This window comes from Mytilus galloprovincialis, chromosome 4, assembly GCF_965363235.1.
Source record: "Mytilus galloprovincialis chromosome 4, xbMytGall1.hap1.1, whole genome shotgun sequence".
Lineage (NCBI taxonomy): Eukaryota > Metazoa > Mollusca > Bivalvia > Mytilida > Mytilidae > Mytilus > Mytilus galloprovincialis.
The window spans coordinates 91,975,733-91,999,416 of NC_134841.1; the positions used below are offsets into that span (position 1 = coordinate 91,975,733).

The following is a 23,684-nucleotide window of genomic DNA, read 5'->3' on the forward strand; positions in this document are numbered from 1 at the left end:
TTTTCTTTTGTAGATTTCATGACATTAGTGTAGCAAACCTCAGTGTTTGGTTTATATATATTGAGAAAACTGTCATCCTGCAGGTCATCTACACGTAAGAAAAATGTGATGATACATCTAAAACATGCTTGAAGTTGTCTTTTTTCTCCAAAAGATGTAACATGAAGAACACTTTATTTTTTAAATTCAAGCTGGTAATTAGCATCTTGACAAATAACTCAATTGTTAATTGTACTTGTTGTAATAACCCTCATTCTTGTTTCACTTTAGCTTTTTGTTCTTTGATCCATTTGAATGCCTTGTATAATGAGGCAATCACAGGTAAACTTATTGGTAAAAACAATGGAATGTATATTGCAAATCTGAAAAATTAAATAAAATCATCATTAACTTAATATACCTTCTGAAGAGTTAGATGGGACAGACTGTCATACAAATCCCTTTTTTTTCAAATCAACTCACCAGTCAACCAGCAGACAACCCTTCATTGTTTTAATTTAGCATTGTAAGTGTCCAAAGTTGGTAGTGAGGAACTAAACGTATGTTCGTTCTTGTATAATCCATTAAACCAGTTTGACCACTTTACTTACTGGGATGTATTTCAAAACTAAATTTTGGTAGATTTTAAAATTCTTGCATAAATTTTATGCAAGAAAATATAATCTTCATCAAATTCAATTAACTCTACATAGCAAATTGATACTATTAGGAAATCCTCAATGTGAAATAGATAATTACAACCAGACCTATACTATGAAGAATCAAATAGCAAAAATTCAATGTGTCAAAACAATCGTAGGTGGAGCATAAAAAGACTGGTGTTTTAATCAAATATTGTTATCTGGTTAAAACTGATTTATAGTTTTGTACTTACTTTTGATCTTCAGGGAAATATAATAATTCTAGTAGGGATGGATCAAAGAAAGCTGTCTCTGAAATATATAAAAAAAAACAGTTGTTAAAATGAGTTATTATTACATTCCCCATTTCCATTCTCAATTTTATTAACAAAAATCACAAAGAAAAAATGCATATTAAATAACCATAAATGTAAACTGACTAGCATATTTAAAGATTTTTCTTTACATTGCAAATTTAAAACTTTACTTAATTTTTTCTACCAACTGGTCTGCTACAATTACATAGACAATAATAGTGCATTGACTTGACATATCAACAATATAAGGATGAGGCTTAGAAACGGGGAAATGTGAGGCTGTGCTGAGCATTTTCCCCACTTCGGGCCGAATCCTTATATCGTTGATATGTCAAGTCAATGCACTATTATTGTCTTTATACTGCAATCTAAAAAAAAACATTTTCAATTGTTGTTTATTGTGTTAATGTTATTTTTTTTATTTAAATATTGGGAAAAATCCCCCTTTAAAAAGGCCTCATATCACACAGACGGAGAAATATAAAACACGATGAAATGTACATCATTACTGCAATCAATGGTGAACGAATTCGTTGCAGACTAAAATATCAACAATAAACATAAAACATAATGATTTATAGGTTGCAAACAAAAAAATATTAAAAAGTGAAATATGTTTTCCCGAAAATTGCAAAAGAAACAAGTTTGAGTCGTTAAATGCATCGTTGTTTACATTGAAAACAAGAACAGGTTGAAGAGGTCGTATGAATAATTAAACATAATTTCGACAATTTCTATTTAAATATTCATGAGGAAAAGTGATATCAGGTCAGTGACTGTATATGACACAGAAATATACGGTCAACGCTTTTTGACTGCTCAAATAGAACGAGTGCAGTATAAATAAAAATAACATTTGAGGAGAGCATTATTGTGAAACAGAGTGTTCAATGAACAGTAGTATCTAGTAAAGCATGAGCTGATGAACCTTCTAGAGCACCATTTTTCTGAGGTTGGTGTTGCATAATCTTAAGTCTTCTGTGTTGTGTTTTGTGGACTTGTCTTCTTATACGGTTTCTTAAGCGCCATGGCAGTCAAATTTTTCTTCTGATAGTACGTGTATCTTCTCACTTTTTCGTTGTTGGCAGATTCAGTAATTAGGGAATTTTTATATGTTGAAGTGAAAACTACTATATTTATCATGAAAACATTTGGTATTAGTAAATAATTAATTTTTTTCAAAGCTCCTTTTACAAAACTGATTTTGAGGACAAAAATCAATTAATCTGAACTTTTAGTCCTGCTAAATTCCAAATGTTTTAGGATGGAATAGCTAAATGACAAAAATCAATAATCAATTGTATTTTTGATAGTTTATTTGCTTATAGATAAATATTTTTAATATGAACTTAAATATCAGGGGAAATAACCCATCTTATCATGTAATATAATAATTCAATATTCATCCGACAATGAATTTCTCATAATCAGATTATCATAAAATTGTTCAACACTGATTGCACTGTTTTTATATGTAATCTAAATTAATTTTTCAATTCTATTCTGCCATGAAAAGGATAAAAAGGAAAACAATTATCAAGACAAACTTGTATCCCCTGGTGAAATAAAATGGGCCTCAAGTCAAAGGAAAAGTAACATATTAAAAAGACTACATATTATAATTTGTTCAAAATAACAACTTATACTCAATATAAAATGTAATATTAGACTTTTGGTAAATACTAGGATGCTACCTGATGCTTTAAATGCTTGTTTTGACTTGAACCTTTATATAACTTTGCCTGTGCTAAATAATTGTGACTAGCTTTAATAGAATATAAGAATGTTACCTGATGCCTTAAATGCTTGCTTTGACTTGAGGAAAGCTTTATCTAACTTTCCCTGAGCTAAATAGTTGTGACTAGCTTTAATAGCACTCACGGCCTCCTCAACCTGAAAATAATAAACAATTATAATTGTCACTATAAGAATGATTAATCAACATATGTTTAATTGGTTTATACAAAAGTCAGTAACAAATACAACTATTAATATCAGTATGGGATTTTAACATTTAAATGAAAGCTACAAATATTTTTACATAGATAATAGGATAAAAACAAACCAGTTTTCCTATGTGATCTTGTATAACCATATTTCTAATTTTCCCTAATAACTGTGCTAGAGATTTCAATGTGGATGCTGATGTTCCTAGATTTTCAACACATCTGTATCTTAACCAGTTATCTAGTTCCTGGAAAGAGAAACATATATATAACAAGAATGTGTCCCTAGTACACAGATGCCCCCTCCGCACTATCATTTCTATGTTCAGTGGACCGTGAAAATGGGATAAAAACCCAAAATTTGCATTAAAATTAGAAAGATCATATCATAGGGAACATGTGTACTAAGTTTCAAGTTGATTGGACTTCAACTCAATCAAAAACTACCTCGACCAAAAACTTTAACATGAAGTGGGACAGACGGACGAACGGACAGACCAAAAAACATAATGCCCATAAATAGGGCATAAAAATATAATCCATAGATATAAAAAGATGTGGTATGAGTGCCAATAACACAACTATCCATCCAATTCACAAAAAAAGTAAACCATTATAGGTCATGTACAGCTTTCAACATGGAGCCTTGGCTCACACTGAACAACAAACTATTCCAGTGCTTGTCCCAAGTTGAGAATCTCTACATTTGTTGTCTTATGTCATATCCTATGTTTCTGTTATCTGAAATATTTAATGTTGATGGACTATGTTTGATAGTCTCTGTTATTTACACAACTTTTTAAGACAGGGTAATTTAAAGCTAAATATATTGTACAAAAATATGTTTATTGTTGAAGACTGTATTTTGACCATCTTTTTCGCTGGTTTTTATTGTCATTGGGTTGCTGTCTCATTGACCTACAGCCCAAATCTATTTTTATTCATACTTGCTATTAATGAACCAGAAACAATGGTTTAATTCAATCTAAATCAACCTGTGGTAATTTTGCCTTATAGAAAGAAACACATTTGATAAACTTACCCATTCAGATATAATCTTATTCTGAGGATCAGCAATTTCTACTGTATCTGGTGACTACAAATAGAAAGAAGGTTCATTTCTAATTTTTTTTTTAATAGGTCTTTTTAGTGCTATTATTCCAAATATAAATGATTTGTTATGGATAGGTGTATTCATCTGTAAAAAAAATGACAAATTTTCCTATTATCAATTTTTGTATGTAGAAATATATTTATTTGTGTTACCCTGTATCTAATACATGTGCCCATGTTTAAATTATTCACAAGCACATTCACGTGATGTTTTAATGTCCTTTAAATAAAATTGTACCAATGGTTTATTCGGACCTACAACTTATTTTAAATGCTGGTTTAAAAGTTGCAATTTATAATGTTGCTTGAATTTTTCAAGCAGGTAATAGAATTGTTTGGCTATTAAAAACAACACTTGATAATTAATTGGATTACCCACATCCTCCCACTCACCATTATCAATATAGAGAAAGTTTGTTTTTGATTATTTGTATACTGACTATTTCTGTTTAGTCTTTGTAGAAGTTTCAATATGACAGAGGCCAGTGAAGAATTCATGTGTAATGGACCTTTCTTGTGTTTAAGTAAGCTGCACAACTGGCAAGCTGATCCCATAATGATATGGTGTTTCTGTTTTGTATGTTCTAACCTAAGCCTTGTGGTTTAAAATTTAAATATTTTATGTTTTATGTTTGATTGAATAATGAATTGGAACATAGGCAGTATTAAACATTTACTGTGAATTCATTATTATCAGTCAGATTCCATAAAAAATATATGCTCAGGAAAATTTCAAAGTATCAATGAGGATAAATCAAACACTTCCTAAATAGTCAAATTACTGTCAGCTTCAATAATTTATACTCACTACTGATTGAATATTAAGCAGAAGCTTCAGTTGTGTTATAAACACTTCCATTACAGATTTCATATCTAGACTGACTGGGACAGGCAGAGTATCATTGGCCCCTGGGTTTGGCACATTGAAAATAAAGATACCACCCCATCGTGGACTCAGGAATGAGTTACTTTCCACTTTCACACCTGTAATGATGTCAAAATAAATGAGTAAATTTAGTCCTAGCATAACCTACAAAGGAAATAGTTTAATTTGTGGTACACGTTGATAAAATCTGTTCTCTTGGAAAATTTTCATCTTATATTTTGTATTCTGGTATGATTTTAAAAAAAATATTAAAAACTAATTTCTTATATTATTAGCTTAATAAAAAAATTGAACACTTTTGTGTCACCTGAGTCAGAAAACCAAATAAAATATGAGTAAATCTAAATTGACTTACCTTTTCTCTGACAGATATACAGTGGATGTTGATTTCTACTTGGTACATAAGTCAAAAAGTTTAATGTAGGGTTGTTAGAGGCATGGGATCCTGTAAAAAATATAAAATATCCAAAGGGCACAATAGAATATTTATCATAATAATATGCATCACAATTGAAAAATATTTCATGTCAGAGATAATTTTGAAAACATTGTAAGGTCAAAAAGTGACAAATATAGGTCAGTTGTAATGAAATTTTAGAACTTATTTTATATACTTGTATGAATAACTCACCTAGTTTGACCTCCAATGGGTTGATAGTGTGAGGTAAATCCTCCATATCATAGTAAAATTCTCCTTTCTTTTCATCTGATTTTGGTCTCCTCAGTAACCCAGTGTAGTACATCACCTATTTATTACATGGAACTCTTGTTTAGTACATTTGTTCAATACTTAAAACAGCAAAGTAAGAATAAAGTTAAGTCTTGCAACAAACATTACTATAAATTTGAATAATATAATTAGGGAGGGGAACATCTATCAGGTAAAAAGTAACAAAAAGTCATACATCAAAAACCTTATCATAGATACCAGGATTAAATATTTTACACCAGACAATAGTTTTTTTCTGCAAAAGACTCAACGGTGACTCTTGAATCAATAAACTATTGATATAGAGATGTCTAGCCAGTAAGCATAAATTCTGAAAAACACAATCTGATGGACAGCAACATTGCTTATTGTCCAAAACAACAATAAAGTTAAAAAGGCCAAAAATTTCAAAGTTTTGTAGACCGCTCACTTATAGTTTTGACCATATCAATACTATGCGTAAAAAAAACTGCACTATTCAGATTGCTTGTTGCTTAATATCAAGTGGTAAAAATATTTCATACCTCTTTAGATCACAAAATTTCAAGAGAGTTAGATGGCTTACCTGTGATTTGATGTTCAACTTTGCATACTGTTCTATCTTTAATATCAATGGGTCTAGATATGCTGTAAAATAATAAAATCAATTAAAATAGAAGGGAATTTTTATCAGGAACATGTGTTGCATGCACCAAAATAACTTTGATATTGACTATGTGTTGCATGCACCAAAATAACTTTGATATGGACTATGTGTTGGATACACCAAAATAACTTTGATATGGACTATGTGTTGTATGCACCAAAATAACTTTTGATATTGACTATGTGTTGTATGCACCAAAATAACTTTGATATGGACTATGTGTTGTATGCACCAAAGTTACTTTGATATGGACTATGTGTTGTATGCACCAAAATAACTTTTGATATTGACTATGTGTTGTATGCACCAAAGTTACTTTGATATGGACTATGTGTTGTATGCACCAAAGTTACTTTGATCTGTTCAAAGTGTTGTATGCATCAAAATAACTTTTTAATTGCAGAATCGTATAGTAGCATTTAACAATAAATTACAAACTTCATATCATAAATCACATTTTATTCAGGGTTCACAAGGGTGAAGGTTTTGTTGTATATTTTTAAAAATAATCAATATTATATATCCCATCGGACATCTAAGATGTCATATGGAGGGTTCATAAGGGTAAAGCTCCTATTGTATAGTTGTTTTTTACAATTACTTACACACTCCGTATTCTATATCCCATTGGACATCTAAAATGTCACCTTGAGGGTTTGAAAGGACATTATCACTGAACCAGTATATATTTGTTTAGGGGCCAGCTGAAGGACACCTACGGGTTCGAGAATTTCTCGTTGCATTGAAGACCTGTTGGTGACCTTCTGCTGTTGTCTGCTCTATGGTCGGGTTGTTGTCTCTTTGGCACATTCCCCATATCCATTCTCAATTCTAAAGGTCATTTTGTATATTTGTTTGTAACAATTACTCACACACTCCATATTCTATATCCCATTGGACATCTAAAATGTCAGGTTGAGGGTTCACAAGGCTAAAGGTTATATCATATTCATCATTTGATTTGACAGCTCTCATACTTTCTTTATCTGGCTAAAAGTATAAAAGTTATATATTGATGATTAGATAATGCATATTCAGGACGAGAATATGTCCATGTAATATGCATAATAACTCTGTTTTGTTCAAGCTCAGCACACTGAGCCTGATTTTTAACAAGCTCTTTCACAAGGTAACAGTCTACAGGAAGACATTTCATCCTACCAGGACACATTAGTCTGTCTCTGAGCCAACCTGTCTTTGATTCCAAACATTTTCCAGTAAAATTAAAAAGAACATGAAAAAGTGACCTATTGAAACTTAACATTATATATGTGCCTGTCCAAAGATTTTTTAACATATGGTTTATACTTGTCTCATTATTTTCATAACAGAAGATATTGTTGTAATTTGTAGTGACAAAGTGCCAATATATCATACATGAAGTTGATATTTCACATCCTTTTTTAAGTCATTTACCTGTTGTGTAATTTTCTGTCCTCTAGTAGCTTTATTCTGTCCTTTAGTGGCTTGAAATGTTTTCGTCAGCACTGATTCTCTAACAATATGCTCTTTAACAAGGTGTACAATATCTTCTGATACTGAAGACAACTCTGTAATAGAAAGCTTTTACTTACTAGGTGTACAATATCTTCTAAAACGGACAATAATTCTGAAATTCTAAATATACATTTTTCTGATGTCAGTCCACTGTCCATAAGGTGCATTATTTTCAAGAATTCACCTTTGACTAGAGCAAAGTCACATTCTAACTTTTTACAACTTTATATGAAAATTGGATTTTTTTCAAAATACTAAGGAGTTTCTACCCCAAGAATGAATTATCATAGTTATACATGTACCGGTATATGGCAAAACCTTCCGAATTTGGCATCCTACATGCATTTTAATTTCTTACTTTATTTGGACTTTTAAACTTTCATTTGAGCTTTATTTATTAGTCTTTTGTAGACAAAATGCACACCTGCATGGCTATTCCTGTTATCAGTGACGAGTTAAATACTTAATTCTTAATAACTGTCAGGTGTAGGTATTATCTACAAAAGACTCATAAATATAGCTCAAATATATCAATATCACATGACAATACAATGTTTGGAACTGAGATTTAATATCAATTACATTAGCAATACATTCTACAATGTAAAACTTATCCATTGTTTAACCCATTACCTCTTCCTTTTGTAGACAAATAAAGTGCATGATGTGTACCAATATAAGGCTTTGTTAGTTTCTTTGGCAACAAATAAATCTCATATCTATTTTGCTTTTCATCTTCTAAATGTAACTTTTCGTCTAAACCTAAAAATAATAAAAGACAATCTTCTTATAATACATTAAAATGATAACAAGAACTACCATATGTATTGTACAGTACATCAACTACACTAACTACAAACATCCAATTCCTCAAACAAACAAAAATATGTACAAAAAAACAAAACCTAAACATGGTCCACAAAGCCTGAATAAACAACTTTCCAATTGGTTCACTTTCCCATGAATTTCTTTTGTCACAATGCTTATGTTATTACATCTGAGTTAGAACCAAAGGCTAAAATTTAAGTCAATTATTCAATACTAATTATACTATACTATCAAACATAAGGAAGTCAAAATATGACTACACCATGAGAACATTTATAAGCAAAGTTGCTATCGTTATGAGATCATGTAGAAGAAACAGATTTTTTAAAAGAGCATAACTACTTTGTATTGATGCTGAAGATGTAAAGTATGCTGACAATGTATGTTAAAAGATGCAAAACTAGAGGCTCTTAAGAGCCTGTGTCACTCACCTTGGTATATGGGCATATTAAACAAAGGACACAGATGGATTCATGACAAAATTGTGTTTTTGTGATGGTGATGTGTTTATTGTAGATCTTACTTTACTGAACATTCTTGCTTCTTACAATTATCTCAATTTATAATGAACTTGGCCCATTAGTTACAGAGGAAAATATTTTGTTAAAATTTACAAATATTTACAAAATTTACAAAATTATTAAAAATTGACTATAAAGGGCAATAACTCCTTAAGGGGTCAACTGACCTTTTTGGTCATGTTGACTTATTTGTGGATCTTACTTTGCTGAACATTATTGCTGTTTACAGTTTATCTCTATCTATAATAATATTCAAGATAGTAACCAAAAACAGCAAAATTTCCTTAAAATTTTCCGATTCAGGGGCAGCAACCCAACAACCAGTTGTCGGATTCATCTGAAAACTTCAGGTCAGATAGATCTTGACTTGCAAAACAATTTAACCCCCATGTCTGAATTACTCTTAATGCTTTGGTTTCAGAGTTGTAAGCCAAAATCTACATTTTACCCCTATGTTCTATTTTTAGCCATGGCAGCCATCATGGTTGGTTGGCAGGGTCACTGCATATATTTTTCAAACTAGATACCTCAATGATGATTATGGTCAAGTATTGTTAAAATTGGACCAGTCGTTTTAGAGGAGAAGATTTTTGTAAAAGATAAGAAAAATTACGAAAAATTGGTAAAAAAGACTATAAATGGCAATTCCTCCTTAAGGGGTCAACTGACCATTTTAGTCATATAAACTTATTTGTAGATCTTACTTTGCTGAACATTATTGCTGTTTACAGTTTATCTCTATCTATAATAATATTCAAGATAATAGCCAAAAAAACGGTATAATTTCCTTAAAATTGCCAATTCAGGGGCAGCAACCAAACATCCGGTTGTCTGATTCTTCTGAAAATTTCAGGGCAGATAGATCTTTACCTGATAAACTATTTTACTCCATATCAGATTTGCTCTAAATGCTTTGATTTCAGAGTTATAAGCCAAAATCTACATTTTACCCCTATGTTTTATTTTTAGCCATGGAGGCCATCTTGGTTGGTTGGCCGGGTTACACCACACATTTTTTAAACTAGATACCCCAATGATGATTGTGGACAAGTTTGATTTAACTTGGCCCAGTAGTTTCAGAGGAGAAGATTTTTGTAAAAGCTAACGACGGACGACGACGACGGACGCCAAGTGATGAGAAAAGCTCACTTGGCCCTTTGGGCCAGGTGAGCTCAAAAGCAAATTGTGACCTTTAACTTTGACCTAAAAATCTACAGGAGTTCTGCTTTTTCCACGAGAAATTCTCAAGCTAAGTCTGGTGAATGAATGGTGGACATAAGTTATCAGTTAAATCTTAAACAATTTAAATAAAACCTCATCACACTACCTGGTAATTCTAATTTTTCATGAACTCTCTCGTCCTGCGTACATTGTCGAACATTCACTCTGTATTTACTGCATATATCACTCTCTTTAGAAGCTGGAAAATATTATTAACATTAAAAAGGTACAAAATCTTAAGAAACATGTCAAGAAGCTAAAGAAAAGTATTAGTTCTATTTGAACAGGCATCTTAGTTCTTACACAAAATCTTAAGAAACATGTCAAGAAGCCAAAGAAAAGTATCAGTTCTATTTGAACAGGCATCTTAGTTCTTACACAAAATCTTAAGAAACACGTCAAGAAGCCAAAGAAAAGTATTAGTTCTATTTGAACAGGCATCTTAGTTCTTACACAAAATCTTAAGAAACATGTCAAGAAGCCAAAGAAAAGTATTAGTTCTATTTGAACAGGCATCTTAGTTCTTACACAAAATCTTAAGAAACATGTCAAGAAGCCAAAGAAATGTATTAGTTCTATTTGAACAGGCATCTTAGTTCTTACACAAAATCTTAAGAAACATGTCAAGAAGCCAAAGAAAAGTATTAGTTCTATTTGAACAGGCATCTTAGTTCTTACACAAAATCTTAAGAAACATGTCAAGAAGCCAAAGAAAAGTATTAGTTCTATTTGAACAGGCATCTTAGTTCTTACAAAAAATCTTAAGAAACATGTCAAGAAGCCAAAGAAAAGTATTAGTTCTATTTGAACAAGCATCTTAGTTCTTACACAAAATCTTAAGAAACATGTCAAGAAGCCAAAGAAAAGTATTAGTTCTATTTGAACAAGCATCTTAGTTCTTACACAAAATCTTAAGAAACATGTCAAGAAGCCAAAGAAAAGTATTAGTTCTATTTGAACAGGCATCTTAGTTCTTAAAGTACAATGATATTTTGCTATAAAACTGTTTTCTACAAAAATGCCAGTTACCTTTCTAAAAATGATGATGACTGCTCTAAAGGTCATTCATTTTTGAATATCAGTTTTCAAATGACCTTTCTCTTACACAATGACATTGCTCTAAAGACCTTTTCTTGCATGAGAATCACCAGAGAACAATTTGTAAGAGTAGGTGATTCTCATTCAAGAAAAGGTCATTAGAGCAAGTTGTAAGAGAAAGGTCAATTGAAAATTGATATCAACGAATGAATGACCTTTAGAGCAATCATCATAAGTAGACAATAAGAAGCTATACATTTTGTGTACATATTGGTTGTTATCTGGTTCCGTGTATTTTATTTATTGCTATTACCTTTAACATGTAAAACAGTTATCCTTGTTGGATTATTTCATATTTAGTCATTCTCAAGCATTACATAGCTTACTTTATGGTATTGCTCATTGTTGAAGATCTAGAGTGCACAGTGACCTCCTTATCCTTTGGTCTTTAGTGGAAAGTTGTCTCATAACCAATCATACTAGATCCCTTTATTATACATTTTTATAATGAATGGACAGCTTTTTAAATATTGCAATGAAAAGAAAAAAACATTAAACAAAATTTCAGACATGCAAAATATTTCTCATACACATTTGTAGTGGTGTACAATAACTTAAGAAGAGTACCTAAGAGTGATGTTAGAAGTCCTGATAATGAAGTTAGGTCCACATCTGTTATCTGAACATCAAAATTAATAACCTCTAAATCTACTGTATACTTCAACTGAAAAATATTAGATACAAATGTTTTTATATAAGATTATCATTATGTTAATTAAAAAACAGTATCAGCTTTGTCAATTACTCATCAACTCACATAAAAATAACTATAAATCTGCAATTCTTTTTTAGAAAAAAAATCTTAAAAGTGAAAATGTTCATAGGTCTTAAACATTTCAGTTTACTTGCAATGTTGGAAAATTTTGAATTGAAACATTCTTTTTGAGACACAAGCTGCAGAATATAAATGCATGGCCATGTGTAAAGAATTGTGCTAACTTAAAACAAATCCTTTCGTAATGCAGCCATTATCTTTGTGACTGTGTGCTAAATTGATGATTTTATTTAATAGAAACATGATAAACACCTTGATCAAGCTTCAGATGATTATTAAAGATACACAAAATAACAAACTCTTTAATCTTGTTGGTACAGTGACCATACATGTATTCATAGGCAACAAAATATTGCAGTGCTTCATACTGCATTTTAAAATACCATTCAATTAGGATTATTATAAGTTGTGGGTTATATTTCAAAGAGACAATTTTCTGACAACAAGTGAAACTGCGAGCTACTGCTCACTGATGATACCCCCGCCGCAAGTGGATAATATTAATAGTGTAAAAATATGCAAGTGTTCGGTAAACAGGAAGTTGTCGAGTGATGAATCTGAAAACGCATCACACGGTATAGCTGACTTATATAAATCCTGAAACCAAATTTCAGAAATCCTTGTATTGTAGTTCCTGAGGAAAATGTGACGAAAATTTTTAACTTGGTTATCATGTGTAAAATCATACAAGTGTTCGGTAAACAGGAAGTTGTCGAGTGATGAATCTGAAAACGCATCACACGGTATAGCTGACTTATATAAATCCTGAAACCAAATTTCAGAAATCCTTGTATTGTAGTTCCTGAGAAAAATGTGACGAAAATTTTCAACTTGGCTATCATGTGTAAAATCAGACAAGTGTTCGGTAAACAGGAAGTTGTCAAGTGATGAATCTGAAAACGCATCACACGGTATGGCTGACATATATAAATGTTGATACCAAATTACAGAAAGGGTGGATGTGTAGTTCCTGAGAAAAATGTGACGAAAGTTTCATGGGACGGACTGACTGACGGACGGACTGACGGACTGACTGACGGACAGACAGATGTAAAACAGTATATCCCCCCTTTTTTAAAGCGGGGGTATAATAATAAAGATCAGTTTATTGGATAGTAATTTTCACCACTCATACCTGCAGTAATAAATTGCTACCCTGAGCACAGCCTGATGCAACCACAGAGGTCAAAACCTGAACAGTTGGGGCAAATTTGGACACAATATTCAAGCTTGATAGAGCTCTATATTTGGATTGTAATCAAATTTGTGACATGATACAGGTTTCTGACACACAAAAAATGTGGTCAAAGATCTTACAAATCTTTTGTCCAATACTGTGCCATTGAAGGTTTCTTCTTTCTTCTTGAAACTTTTCAAAAATTTGAAATTTGAAACAATTACCCCTAAACTAAAATCCAAGCCTTTGTAGTACAATTTTAGAGAGATCCATTCACTTAAAGTCATAAGAAATCTCAAATTAAAAAAAAGAATGCATGTTTTTTATAACTCAATGGATAGTTTTCATTATAAAACTTATAGTACATATACTTTTTTCTGAAGAAAATTCTTTAGTTTGTTCATATTTAGAAGAAGTTTGACATATTATGCAAAGTGACCTCAGCGTGAGCCATCTCGTAAAAAATCGGTGATTGCAATACGCATGTATGTCCTTAAAATTTTTTTTTATCCGATTGTACATGTTAAACACGTGCTCAACATCCATGCTTTTTTGTCGATTGTTGACAAACAGGTGACAATCGTTAAACTGCGGCTTCAAAACACGAACTTTAATTACCTGCCATATTTTCAAAAGAAAACTGACCGACTGAAAAAAAATTTGACGATTATACTTTATTTATGCGAAAAAAATGATAAAATCTTGAACAGAAGACTAAGTTTATGATTTTAGGAATAACAGTACTGTAGTTGAAGAGTTGCCACCGTCAATTGTAGATTTGACGGTCGCAAATGCAGTTTTACTGGCGACGCGTAGCTGAGACAGTAAAACGGAGATTTGCGTCCGCGAATGATTTAGGCACAAAGACGTCATGGTTAAACGTGACGTCATACAAATCAAAACTTACAAACTGGAGGTTACTACGTTACTTGTACGATTCAAATTCGGATAAAATTACATTAAAACGTCGAATTCGAGGTAGGTGTTGTTTTATTTTCGATTATATAGTAGTAATCGAACATTTGTTGATTCAACAATTCAAAATGGCGGGTCCATCCTTAGTTACACCTGGTCAACTGTGGATTTGACGGCAACGTTTAGCCAATGAAAAATATTGTTACATACAAATTGCATTAGAAGTTGTATGCATTGGTTCAAGAATTAGAATAACATTATTTTTCACCTGTCACTCGTTTATTATGACTTTAAACACAAGTTAATCTGGAAACCAGAAATATTCTTGCTTCTGCCCTTTTTTGGCCCCTTATTCCGGCATGTTTGGGGCAATTACCCCCAAACTCAATTCCAAACTTCCCTTTTTGATATGGAACCTTGTGGTACAATGTCAGAGAGATCCATACACTCACACACAAGTTATGGACCAGAAACTTCAAAAATCCATGTTTTTGGACCCTTTTTTACCCTTAATTCCAAAACTGTTAGCACCATAACCCCCAAGATAAATCCCAACCTGCTACCTGTGGTATTCAACATTGTGTTACAATTTCAGAGAAATCTAAATACTTCTACACAAGTTATTATCCTGAAATTAGAAACATGCTTGTTATGGGACATTTTGGGGGGCCCTAATTCCTAAACAGTTAGGACCACCATCGCAACCTTCCTTTTGTGGATTTAAACCTTCTTAAAAAAATTCATAGAGATCCCTTAACTTAAATTAAAGCTATTGTCTGGAAACCAGATGTGTCTTCAGACGACGACGCTGAAGACAAAGAAATCATACCATTATACAATCCCAAAATATTTTGTGGTCATATAAAAACAAGAAATTGCATGCAATGTCATGTTCAAGTTAATGTAAAGATTCCATTCACAGTATGGACTTTGTTCATTTGTTGAAGGCTAATTGGTGACCTATAGTTGTTAACTTCTGTGTCATTTTGGTCTCTTGTAGCAATCATACCACATCTTCTTTTTTATATTTACTAATGATTCAAGGTATCATCAAACAAAACTGACTCTAAAACAGATTTTAAAATCTCTTACCATGCTTTAAAATTTTGAATTTTTGACACAGAATAAAACATGTATGTTTAAAAATTAAGAATGGAACAATGAACAAAATGATGGATAGATAAGCAAGCAAATGTCAATGCATAATACATCACACCCTGTGAGTATGGGTATAACATATTTCTGTTGAGATGAATAAGCTGAACATCAACTTATTAAATAAACAATTAAAACAAAGTTTGCTGAAATTCTTCTAAGCATTAAGGTGTATATAAGTAGGACATATTTATCTATTTTTGGTTTATGACATTTCTCATTTAATATATGAGACAATATCTGAAAAAGTCTAATTTCCATGTCCCGCACTTCACCAGCAATTATTTTTTTATTCAACCATCTTTTTTGAAAATTTTAAGTTTCAGTATAAACTAAATTATATAATGCACCATGGCCTGCCAATTAAACACTCATTCTTATATTTCTTCCAATAAAATATTGTAATTTAAATGTTCAACCCCTCCTAAAATCATGTTGTCCCCTGTGTTTTTTTTGAAAACTAAATCATTCAAATAATATCCAAATTAATTAAACAGGCGTCCGATTCTCACATATATGATATATTATATAATAAACTTGCCCCTAATTTGTCTTTTTATATTATAACTATAGCATGTAATAAAATTTTGCAAATTTTAAGAGAAAAAAAAATTGTCCCCAGGGGTGATTTCCCTCCTGTTACCACTGGGTTTTTTTTACCTGTGGAAACATTTACAAGACCAAGAGTTATTTTCCCATTATGTATTGTGAAGAGCATCATTTCCTGAATGCATTAGTACAAAGGCGGCCAGGTTTAAAAATTCAAGCCCATCCAAGGTAAGAATTTATAGAAAAATACTTATTGGTGTTACAGCCTTTTCTTACACTTTCTGAGAATATTTTAAGTGTGCATCACAGCATTAAGTGTGTTTTTATATCATCTTTTTAAAAGTTATATGTCACAGGAAATACACTTACATTTAATGTGATAAAAAGGACAAAAACTATCGCGTAATTCCTTTCTGTTACGTTCTGTCATGTTACCTGATAAAAAGTAACAGCATACAGTACAGTTCAAGAGTACCAACTCTCCCACACCCTACACCGAGGAAAATGTCGGAGCCACTCCGACAAACTCCGATATTCCTCCCAAAATGTTGGGAGGAATTTGGGAGTAATCTCTCCCAAAATCAGGTAAATGTTTATTGTGATAACGAGCTCACTCTCTACACCGAGGAATTAATTGCCCTTATCCTACTTTGATCTATACCGGCACAAGACTGAATGGGTAATTGGATTACCTGACAGGTAAAGGTTGAAGTAATAAAGAGTTATATTTCCGGTCTACTGTACCAGTTTAAGTGTCAAACAGGTGTATAATTTTAAATGTCTTTTATACTAATTAAATTTCATTTGTGGTAATAAAAACTAAAGTCAAAATATTTTCGTATTTTTTGTTAGCCCATCTAAAAATATCTTAACCTTAATGTACTTGCTTTAAAAAAAAAACGATTATAAAATATAGCGGAATATGTGAAAAACAAAATATTCTACTTCAAAGTTAAAGTCTTTATTTAAAAATTTTAAGTCTAAAAGTTTTATATATGCAAGTAAAAAGGAAAATTTATTCACCATTCATTAGACAAAATGATTGCCCCGTATTAATTGTGTAAATCTACGGCATTTTCTTTTTACGATTATCTAATTGCTGGAATGAATAAAAGATTTAAAAGCAAAATGTTGTTGTTAATTCTTTCAATTGTATTTAAGTTTTATAAAAAATGAAAACTACTTAATTTTGACCTCGATGTCTTCACCAGTAAATTAATATTTTATTTACGAAATGAGCATACTTGTGTAAAAATAACCGGAAACTTTCGCTAAATTAATCTGAGCAGTTAAATAAAATATCGTGTTTGAAAGTTTTGTATATTCAAGTAAAAAGGAAAATATTATTCACCATTCGTTATGCTTAACAATTACGGCATTTTCGTTTTACGATTTGTTGGCAGTACAGCAGAATAAATAATACATTTCCGTTACAACAGGATTACTTCCAGCTGCATTAATTCGTCCTTGTTTAATATTAACTTTCGCACAATGAATGTAAATTTGTGTATTTTCAACAAAAGATTTTAAAAACAATTATTTGCCGTGCGAAGACAATTCCACGATACACATCTCAGTTATCAACAGTTTGGGTTGAACTTGAACTTGACTTACTTAACAATGTTAAATGCTAAAAATAGTTAACATCAATGTTATCCACAGCACGAGTTTTTTAAAGGGCGGGAAAAAATATCGCGTACTAGTAAACTCAGGTGACCTTTCTGGCCGACCGTGGGAAAGTCCATTCAAGGTTTCTAAAGTTGCAGAACGACATTTTTGTGCAATCGTATTGAGGCTCCAGAAGGTCCTTTTACAATTGATTTATCGGGAAAATATAATTCTTATCCGAATAAACGTGAACACATTTTTAACTATTTGAATTTTAATGTTTTATCTTTCAAAAAAGAAAGTACATTAGTTATATGTCCATGGTCAATAATATAGATTTACAGTTGGTGATGTATTAATTGAAATTATGATGGAAATTGTCCGGGGTGACTGATTGTATTCAAATGACAATAATCATGATAATACGATAAAGAAATGCCAATTGTAGGCGGTTGGGAAATTTTGAAAATAAAATGATGACTGATTTAACTGGAATAGAATATTATGATGGGCAATTATGAGGTTTGATAAATTTTATTAATAATTAAAGGATTAGTTACCTATCGGATAGCGATAAGCGGATTACTTATCATCACAACTTTTAACATCTTTTGTAAACGTAAAATGATTGAGCGTCATAAACTTGTCAAACACCGGTAGAATTATAGTACATTTATAATATAATTAATGTGAAAATATTTTTCACTTTCCAAATTCAAATGACGAAATTGATATAAATACTTTCGTCAATTTGAAAACCGTTCCGTAAAATGCGAAAATGACGAGCACTATCAATATCACTTGAAATTATTTCCTTTGTCAACAGAGTTGTCATTTAACAGTTTCTGTTCGTAATTTGAATTATTCAAGTCTGTATAAATGTACCGAGGTGGTGAAACATCATATTTTACATTGCTCAATAAATTAAGTTTACTTGATGATCCGATGAATCGGGTTACCGAAAAAAAAACATGATTTTATTAGCCAGTTGATTTTTTAATAATGAACAATTAATGCGCTGATATTGCTTATTGAATAAGTTATAAAAGAAACTAATTGTGGCAAAATCGTCCTTGCTGAAAAAACACAATGATGACCTGACCGGACTGTAATAGAAACACAAAATAACAATTTTCTTCATACTTTTTCGTATGTACGTTCTATTTTAAAGATAACGGCATAAGACACAAATATAAAAGATAATAATTATCTTATTCTAAATGATATTGTCACATCTTTATCTGTCAAAGAAAGGAAAACATTTGTTCAATTTATAAATAATACCGTGATTTTAAAGCACACCTGTGCAACCAAGATCGATTAAATGTTCAAAGGTAAATTATCTGGGTAATCCAATTATGTTGTCACGCGTCGTTAATTTGAAGTACATCCGATGGGCAATAAACCAATTAACAGCCACGCGGTGTTGGGAGAGAATCTTTGGAGGATTTTAGGAGTGAAATCCGCGGTACTCGGTGTGATTCCGAGAAACACGGAAATCGGAGAAAAAAGTTATCGAATCGATATTTTTGAACAGTACTGTAACCATCATCAGTAACAGGAAGGATGTTCAAGACAATTTCACTGAAGAATCGAAAAGTTAATCTACTATATGCCAACCATTTTATTTAATATAAGTTATCACCACCATATTAAATAAATTTCTAAATAATATACAGTATATTTAATAAAAAAAATAAGTTTTTTGCTTTTGATAACAGCAGAGAACATTGTGCAATTCTAGTTTAGTAGATAGTAACAGAAAGGAATTTATTTTTGAATTTTTCCTTACCTAGGCAGATTTTTCATCTTGCAAATACAGTTTCAAAGGATAAATGACATTGTTTGCTGTTATCTTCCAATTGTGACCAATTTAAAATGATGTATTTTTCTTAAACTTTAAAATAAAGCAGAAAAATCCTTTCTGTTACCAACTCTGTCCTGTTACCGTTGTGCTGTTACTCAATATTCTTTCATGTTACCGACATAATTGACTATATTTAAGTATATTTCTAAACCTTTTGTATTGCAAATGCTAAAATAAATAATTGGCATTTGATAAACTATTGCAGGATATACTAGTAAACCACAAATATTGTCTTAAACTTATTCCTTATTCCCATTCGAAACTTTTTAAAATTGATTCACTTTGGTAACAGGAAAGAACTGGATTTGTTTTGTACCATTTTTAAAATAGCCATTGTTTCCTTATTAAACAATTGTTTGAATTACAGACAACAGTTACTAGATCCCCAATGTGTGTTCTTCGATTTGTGCTATTAAAATACTGGGTCTAAAAAAAAAAATTTTGTTTTTTCTTATTTCCAAAAATTAGACTTTTTCAGATATTGTCTCATATAAACTTTCACTTTGAACAAGATCATCAAAAAGTTGAACCAGTTTCTTAAACGTTTAATATCATTACGTTACTTGTTTTACATTATCATGTTATTTGTTTGACATTACCATTTCTTTGAATGACATTATCATATGTGTGTGACCTTATCATGTTATCAGCGTATTACACCATAAGATTGTTACCTTTGCTTGGTATAACTCCTCTATATCAGAGTAAGGAAGACTAACTCTGTATACCTCTGTTGTTTTCCACCATAAAGGTAACCCAATGACAATATAAACAAAACCAACTCCCAAAGCAGCATATATCTGGGTCCAGGTTTCTGGAAAAGAAATGCATAAATACCTAAAATTACATAATATATCTGGGAGTTTTGGTGGCCAAGGTAAAAAAAATATCTTTCTAAATATCTACCTCTTCTACTGTCATGACTGTATCTTAAACTGTGAAAATTGATGGAACATGTAAAATCAAGGAAACCTCTATATATTTTGAGGCTCATGTTGAGAGCAAAGTTTCTTTCAGATTCCAGACAAAAAAAACATAGAAAGGAGTTTCAGAATAATTGATCTTTCAAAATGATTTACTGTGCTACGGTGTAAACTCTAGAAAGAGCACATGTTATGTAATTCAGTTAATACAAAACTGTAACTGCAGAGGTGGATTTAGAAGTCTGTTGGGGGGGGGCTGTTTTCGAGGGAAAATTGGGGTGATTATATTGACAATCACTAAAGCATGTCGAAAGTAGGCCCCCTCTTAGGCAGTCAATGGGCTCCCACTTATAAAAATTTCAGGATTCGCCACATAACTTCATTTATTCCCAAATACTGAAATAGCAAGTATGTCTATTATCTAATGAGTACTCTTAGACTTAGTCTGACTCTTACTCATGAGTTGTGTGTAAGAGAGAAATTTGGGGTATTCTTCTTCTTTCAGTTTCTGCACTCCATCATAATATTGATGACAATGTGCGGTGCCTGTGTGGGTAAACTTTACAATAATATGTTTACATCAAAAATTAGAAATAATAACTTGTTTTTGATTTTTAGTGATGCTTTCCTTGTCCTAGAAGATATACAAACACCCTGAACAGGGTTCTCGCTGAATGAATGGTATATTTTTTTGGAAGAGTACTGTAGAACTTGTTATAATACTGAACAGAGGTGGCTTACTGTACAAAGGCCATCACTTTTAGCAGACATGTGTATATATGTCTCTGCTTTTAGGTAGTGCCTATAGCTAGCACTTGGTGACTTGGTAAATTTTGGGAATGACTGTTACAAATCTTTATTTGTATTTCCTATATATTCATGTTTAGTCCAGCCCTCGTCTCAGTGACTGGACTACTAGCTATATATGCACCAATTTATTAACGTTTTTAAAATGGGCTTAAATATTTCTTTGTTTACTAGCAATGTGTAGTTTACTATCCATATCTGAATATTATATTGAAAAAAACATGACAGACATAACACTCATCAGCTCATGATGCAGAGATGTGACGGCCGTTCTTTTAATTAACTTATGAAGACTTGTGCATACAATGACAAGCAATTACATATTCAGATATTGACACTATAATTATGTTTAATAATTTCCTCATTTACGTGTAACTGGTTTTTGTTTTTCCTCCAACTTTTTCATTTTCTGTTGCCGGATAATGCCGTGTCTGGTTCCTTATCGATCGGAAACCAGAAACCAGTGGAAAGCGATCTATATGAGTACCGTAGGAAGATTACCGATAATCGTAACCGATAACGTCCCTTTAATGAGCGGACTGCGCAAACATGATTGTTAATGAAAATGCTTTAATTTCAATATTGAATCAATAGATAATTTATAAGTCTTCAAATAAAATAAAAAACCTTTCTCCGTTTCTCATGATTTGACACGATGAGTTCAATAAACCTAATATATACTGTGTTATATTTCAAGAAATAATTCCTTCATGTCATGCTCTATGCTCATTTTAACATAGGTAGGCATAATATTTGTCGATATTTTACACTGAGCGTTAGTGGTCAAATATAATGCCTACCCATGTTAAAATGAGTAGAGCATGACATGAAGGAATTATTTCGATTCTACTAGACAAATACAGTATTTTTTTCGAATCGTATGAAAATACACGGTAAAAATGTTTAGCTGTTCCCGTTTCCTCCTTGAGGAGTCTGGACATTTCATTTTCATATTTGATAAGTTTAAAAAATACAATCAGGGTAAATATATGTTGTTCGATATAACATATATTATAAAAGTTTATGTATGCTACTTGAATGTATATATTTTATAGGATAACGATGGAAATAACTTTAATATAAATAGTAAATTTGTGCGCATGTGTCAAACATATTTTGTGCTCATTAGAACACGGCTTTGTTTTCAAAGCGTAACGAGGACGTCATATTAGAATAAGGTATATATGAATTCAGACAAGTGCCTGTGTCACAGAGATAACATTTTGTTTTTCAAATCTTTATTTGTATTTCCTATATATTCATGTTTAGTCCAGCCCCAGCCCTAGCCTCAGTGACTGGGCTACTATCTATATATGCACTAATTTATTAACGTTTTTAACATGGGCTTAAATATTTCTTTGTTTACTAGCAATGTGCAGTTTACTATCCATATCTGAATATTATACTGAAAAAAAAACATGACATAACACTCATGATGCAGAGATGTGACGGCCGTTCTTTTATATTTTGTTCACCCAACATTAATATATAAAATTCATTGTATATGAGATCTATTAACCTCATACTTTCTTTTTCAAAAAAAGTTTAAAGTCGAGTGGCAAAATCTCCATGCATACCAAAGACGAAAACAAATCGGAACACTGAAATGATTGGAAGGTTCTGTAAAGTATGGTTCGACATGGGATAAAGTGCGGGGAAAGATATACGGCTACTGTAATGGGCAAGATTAGAACATTTGCCGACACGAAATAGCACTACAACGAAGTGTTTTACCGTGCACACCAGTAGATACTAAGACATATTTTCTCTGCAAACAATATACTATATTCAAAACTCAAACACATTTGTGTCAAATCAAATAAACCATTCATTGATTTGTATCGATCGACCGATATCTTTTATAAACTTCCTTGACTATTGTAACTGCTTAAGGACAACCTTTATGCAAAATTATTGATAACCGCAACCAATTTTAAACAACAAATACTAGTTCAGACTGCATGTTAAGAATCAACAGATTTTATCTACTAACTGCATTTTTCATTCAAGTGAATAAAAGGGATGTTGGGTACACGTTTATGTGAAAGTAACAATTAAACGAAAAAATCACACTAAAAGGCAAACATTAGAAATCCATAAACGGTTCAGAAATTACTTTCTAGTGTTCTTTTGACAGTTGGCCCTTCGATGGTCAACAGAGTTTTCAGCGGTTCTAGAAGACTGCATGTGTCTTTCCCAGAAAGCAAATGTAGTATATAACATTATAGTGCTGGATGCAGCTATACGCGTGTATTCATATATGTAAAATGTATATTTTAAAACAGTTGCGGGTACCGTTATAATTTTTACAACAATCGTTCCCATTTTTTTTGATTTTTTTTTGGAGAATATAAGATATTTTTAAACAAAAGCAAAGAAATCTTGATAATCAGTAAGTTTAATGCCACTATAAACATCGAAATTAATAAAGAATAACCAAACTATTTTCCCTATGGATGACGTCACCATTGATTTCCTTGACCGTTGCTATACACTTGGTAATTAC

The 23,684-nt window shown here is 31.6% G+C and overlaps 1 protein-coding gene across 1 annotated transcript; it reads right to left on the reverse strand.

Annotated features, from left to right (window-relative positions):
• LOC143073383 (GPI-anchor transamidase component PIGS-like) lies at window positions 1–21,654 on the reverse strand. Its single transcript, XM_076248883.1, has 16 exons — window positions 21,548–21,654; window positions 20,123–20,262; window positions 11,970–12,066; window positions 10,411–10,503; window positions 8,368–8,496; window positions 7,654–7,787; window positions 7,110–7,227; window positions 6,157–6,218; window positions 5,514–5,628; window positions 5,238–5,327; window positions 4,805–4,980; window positions 3,926–3,979; window positions 3,003–3,131; window positions 2,728–2,830; window positions 875–932; window positions 1–362 (listed from the first exon to the last, which is right to left on the reverse strand). Exons 1-16 carry the CDS (start codon window positions 21,582–21,584, stop codon window positions 251–253), a joined length of 1,647 nt encoding a protein of 548 aa, XP_076104998.1. The 5' UTR covers window positions 21,585–21,654; the 3' UTR covers window positions 1–250.
• Between the last annotated feature and the right edge of the window lie 2,030 nt (window positions 21,655–23,684).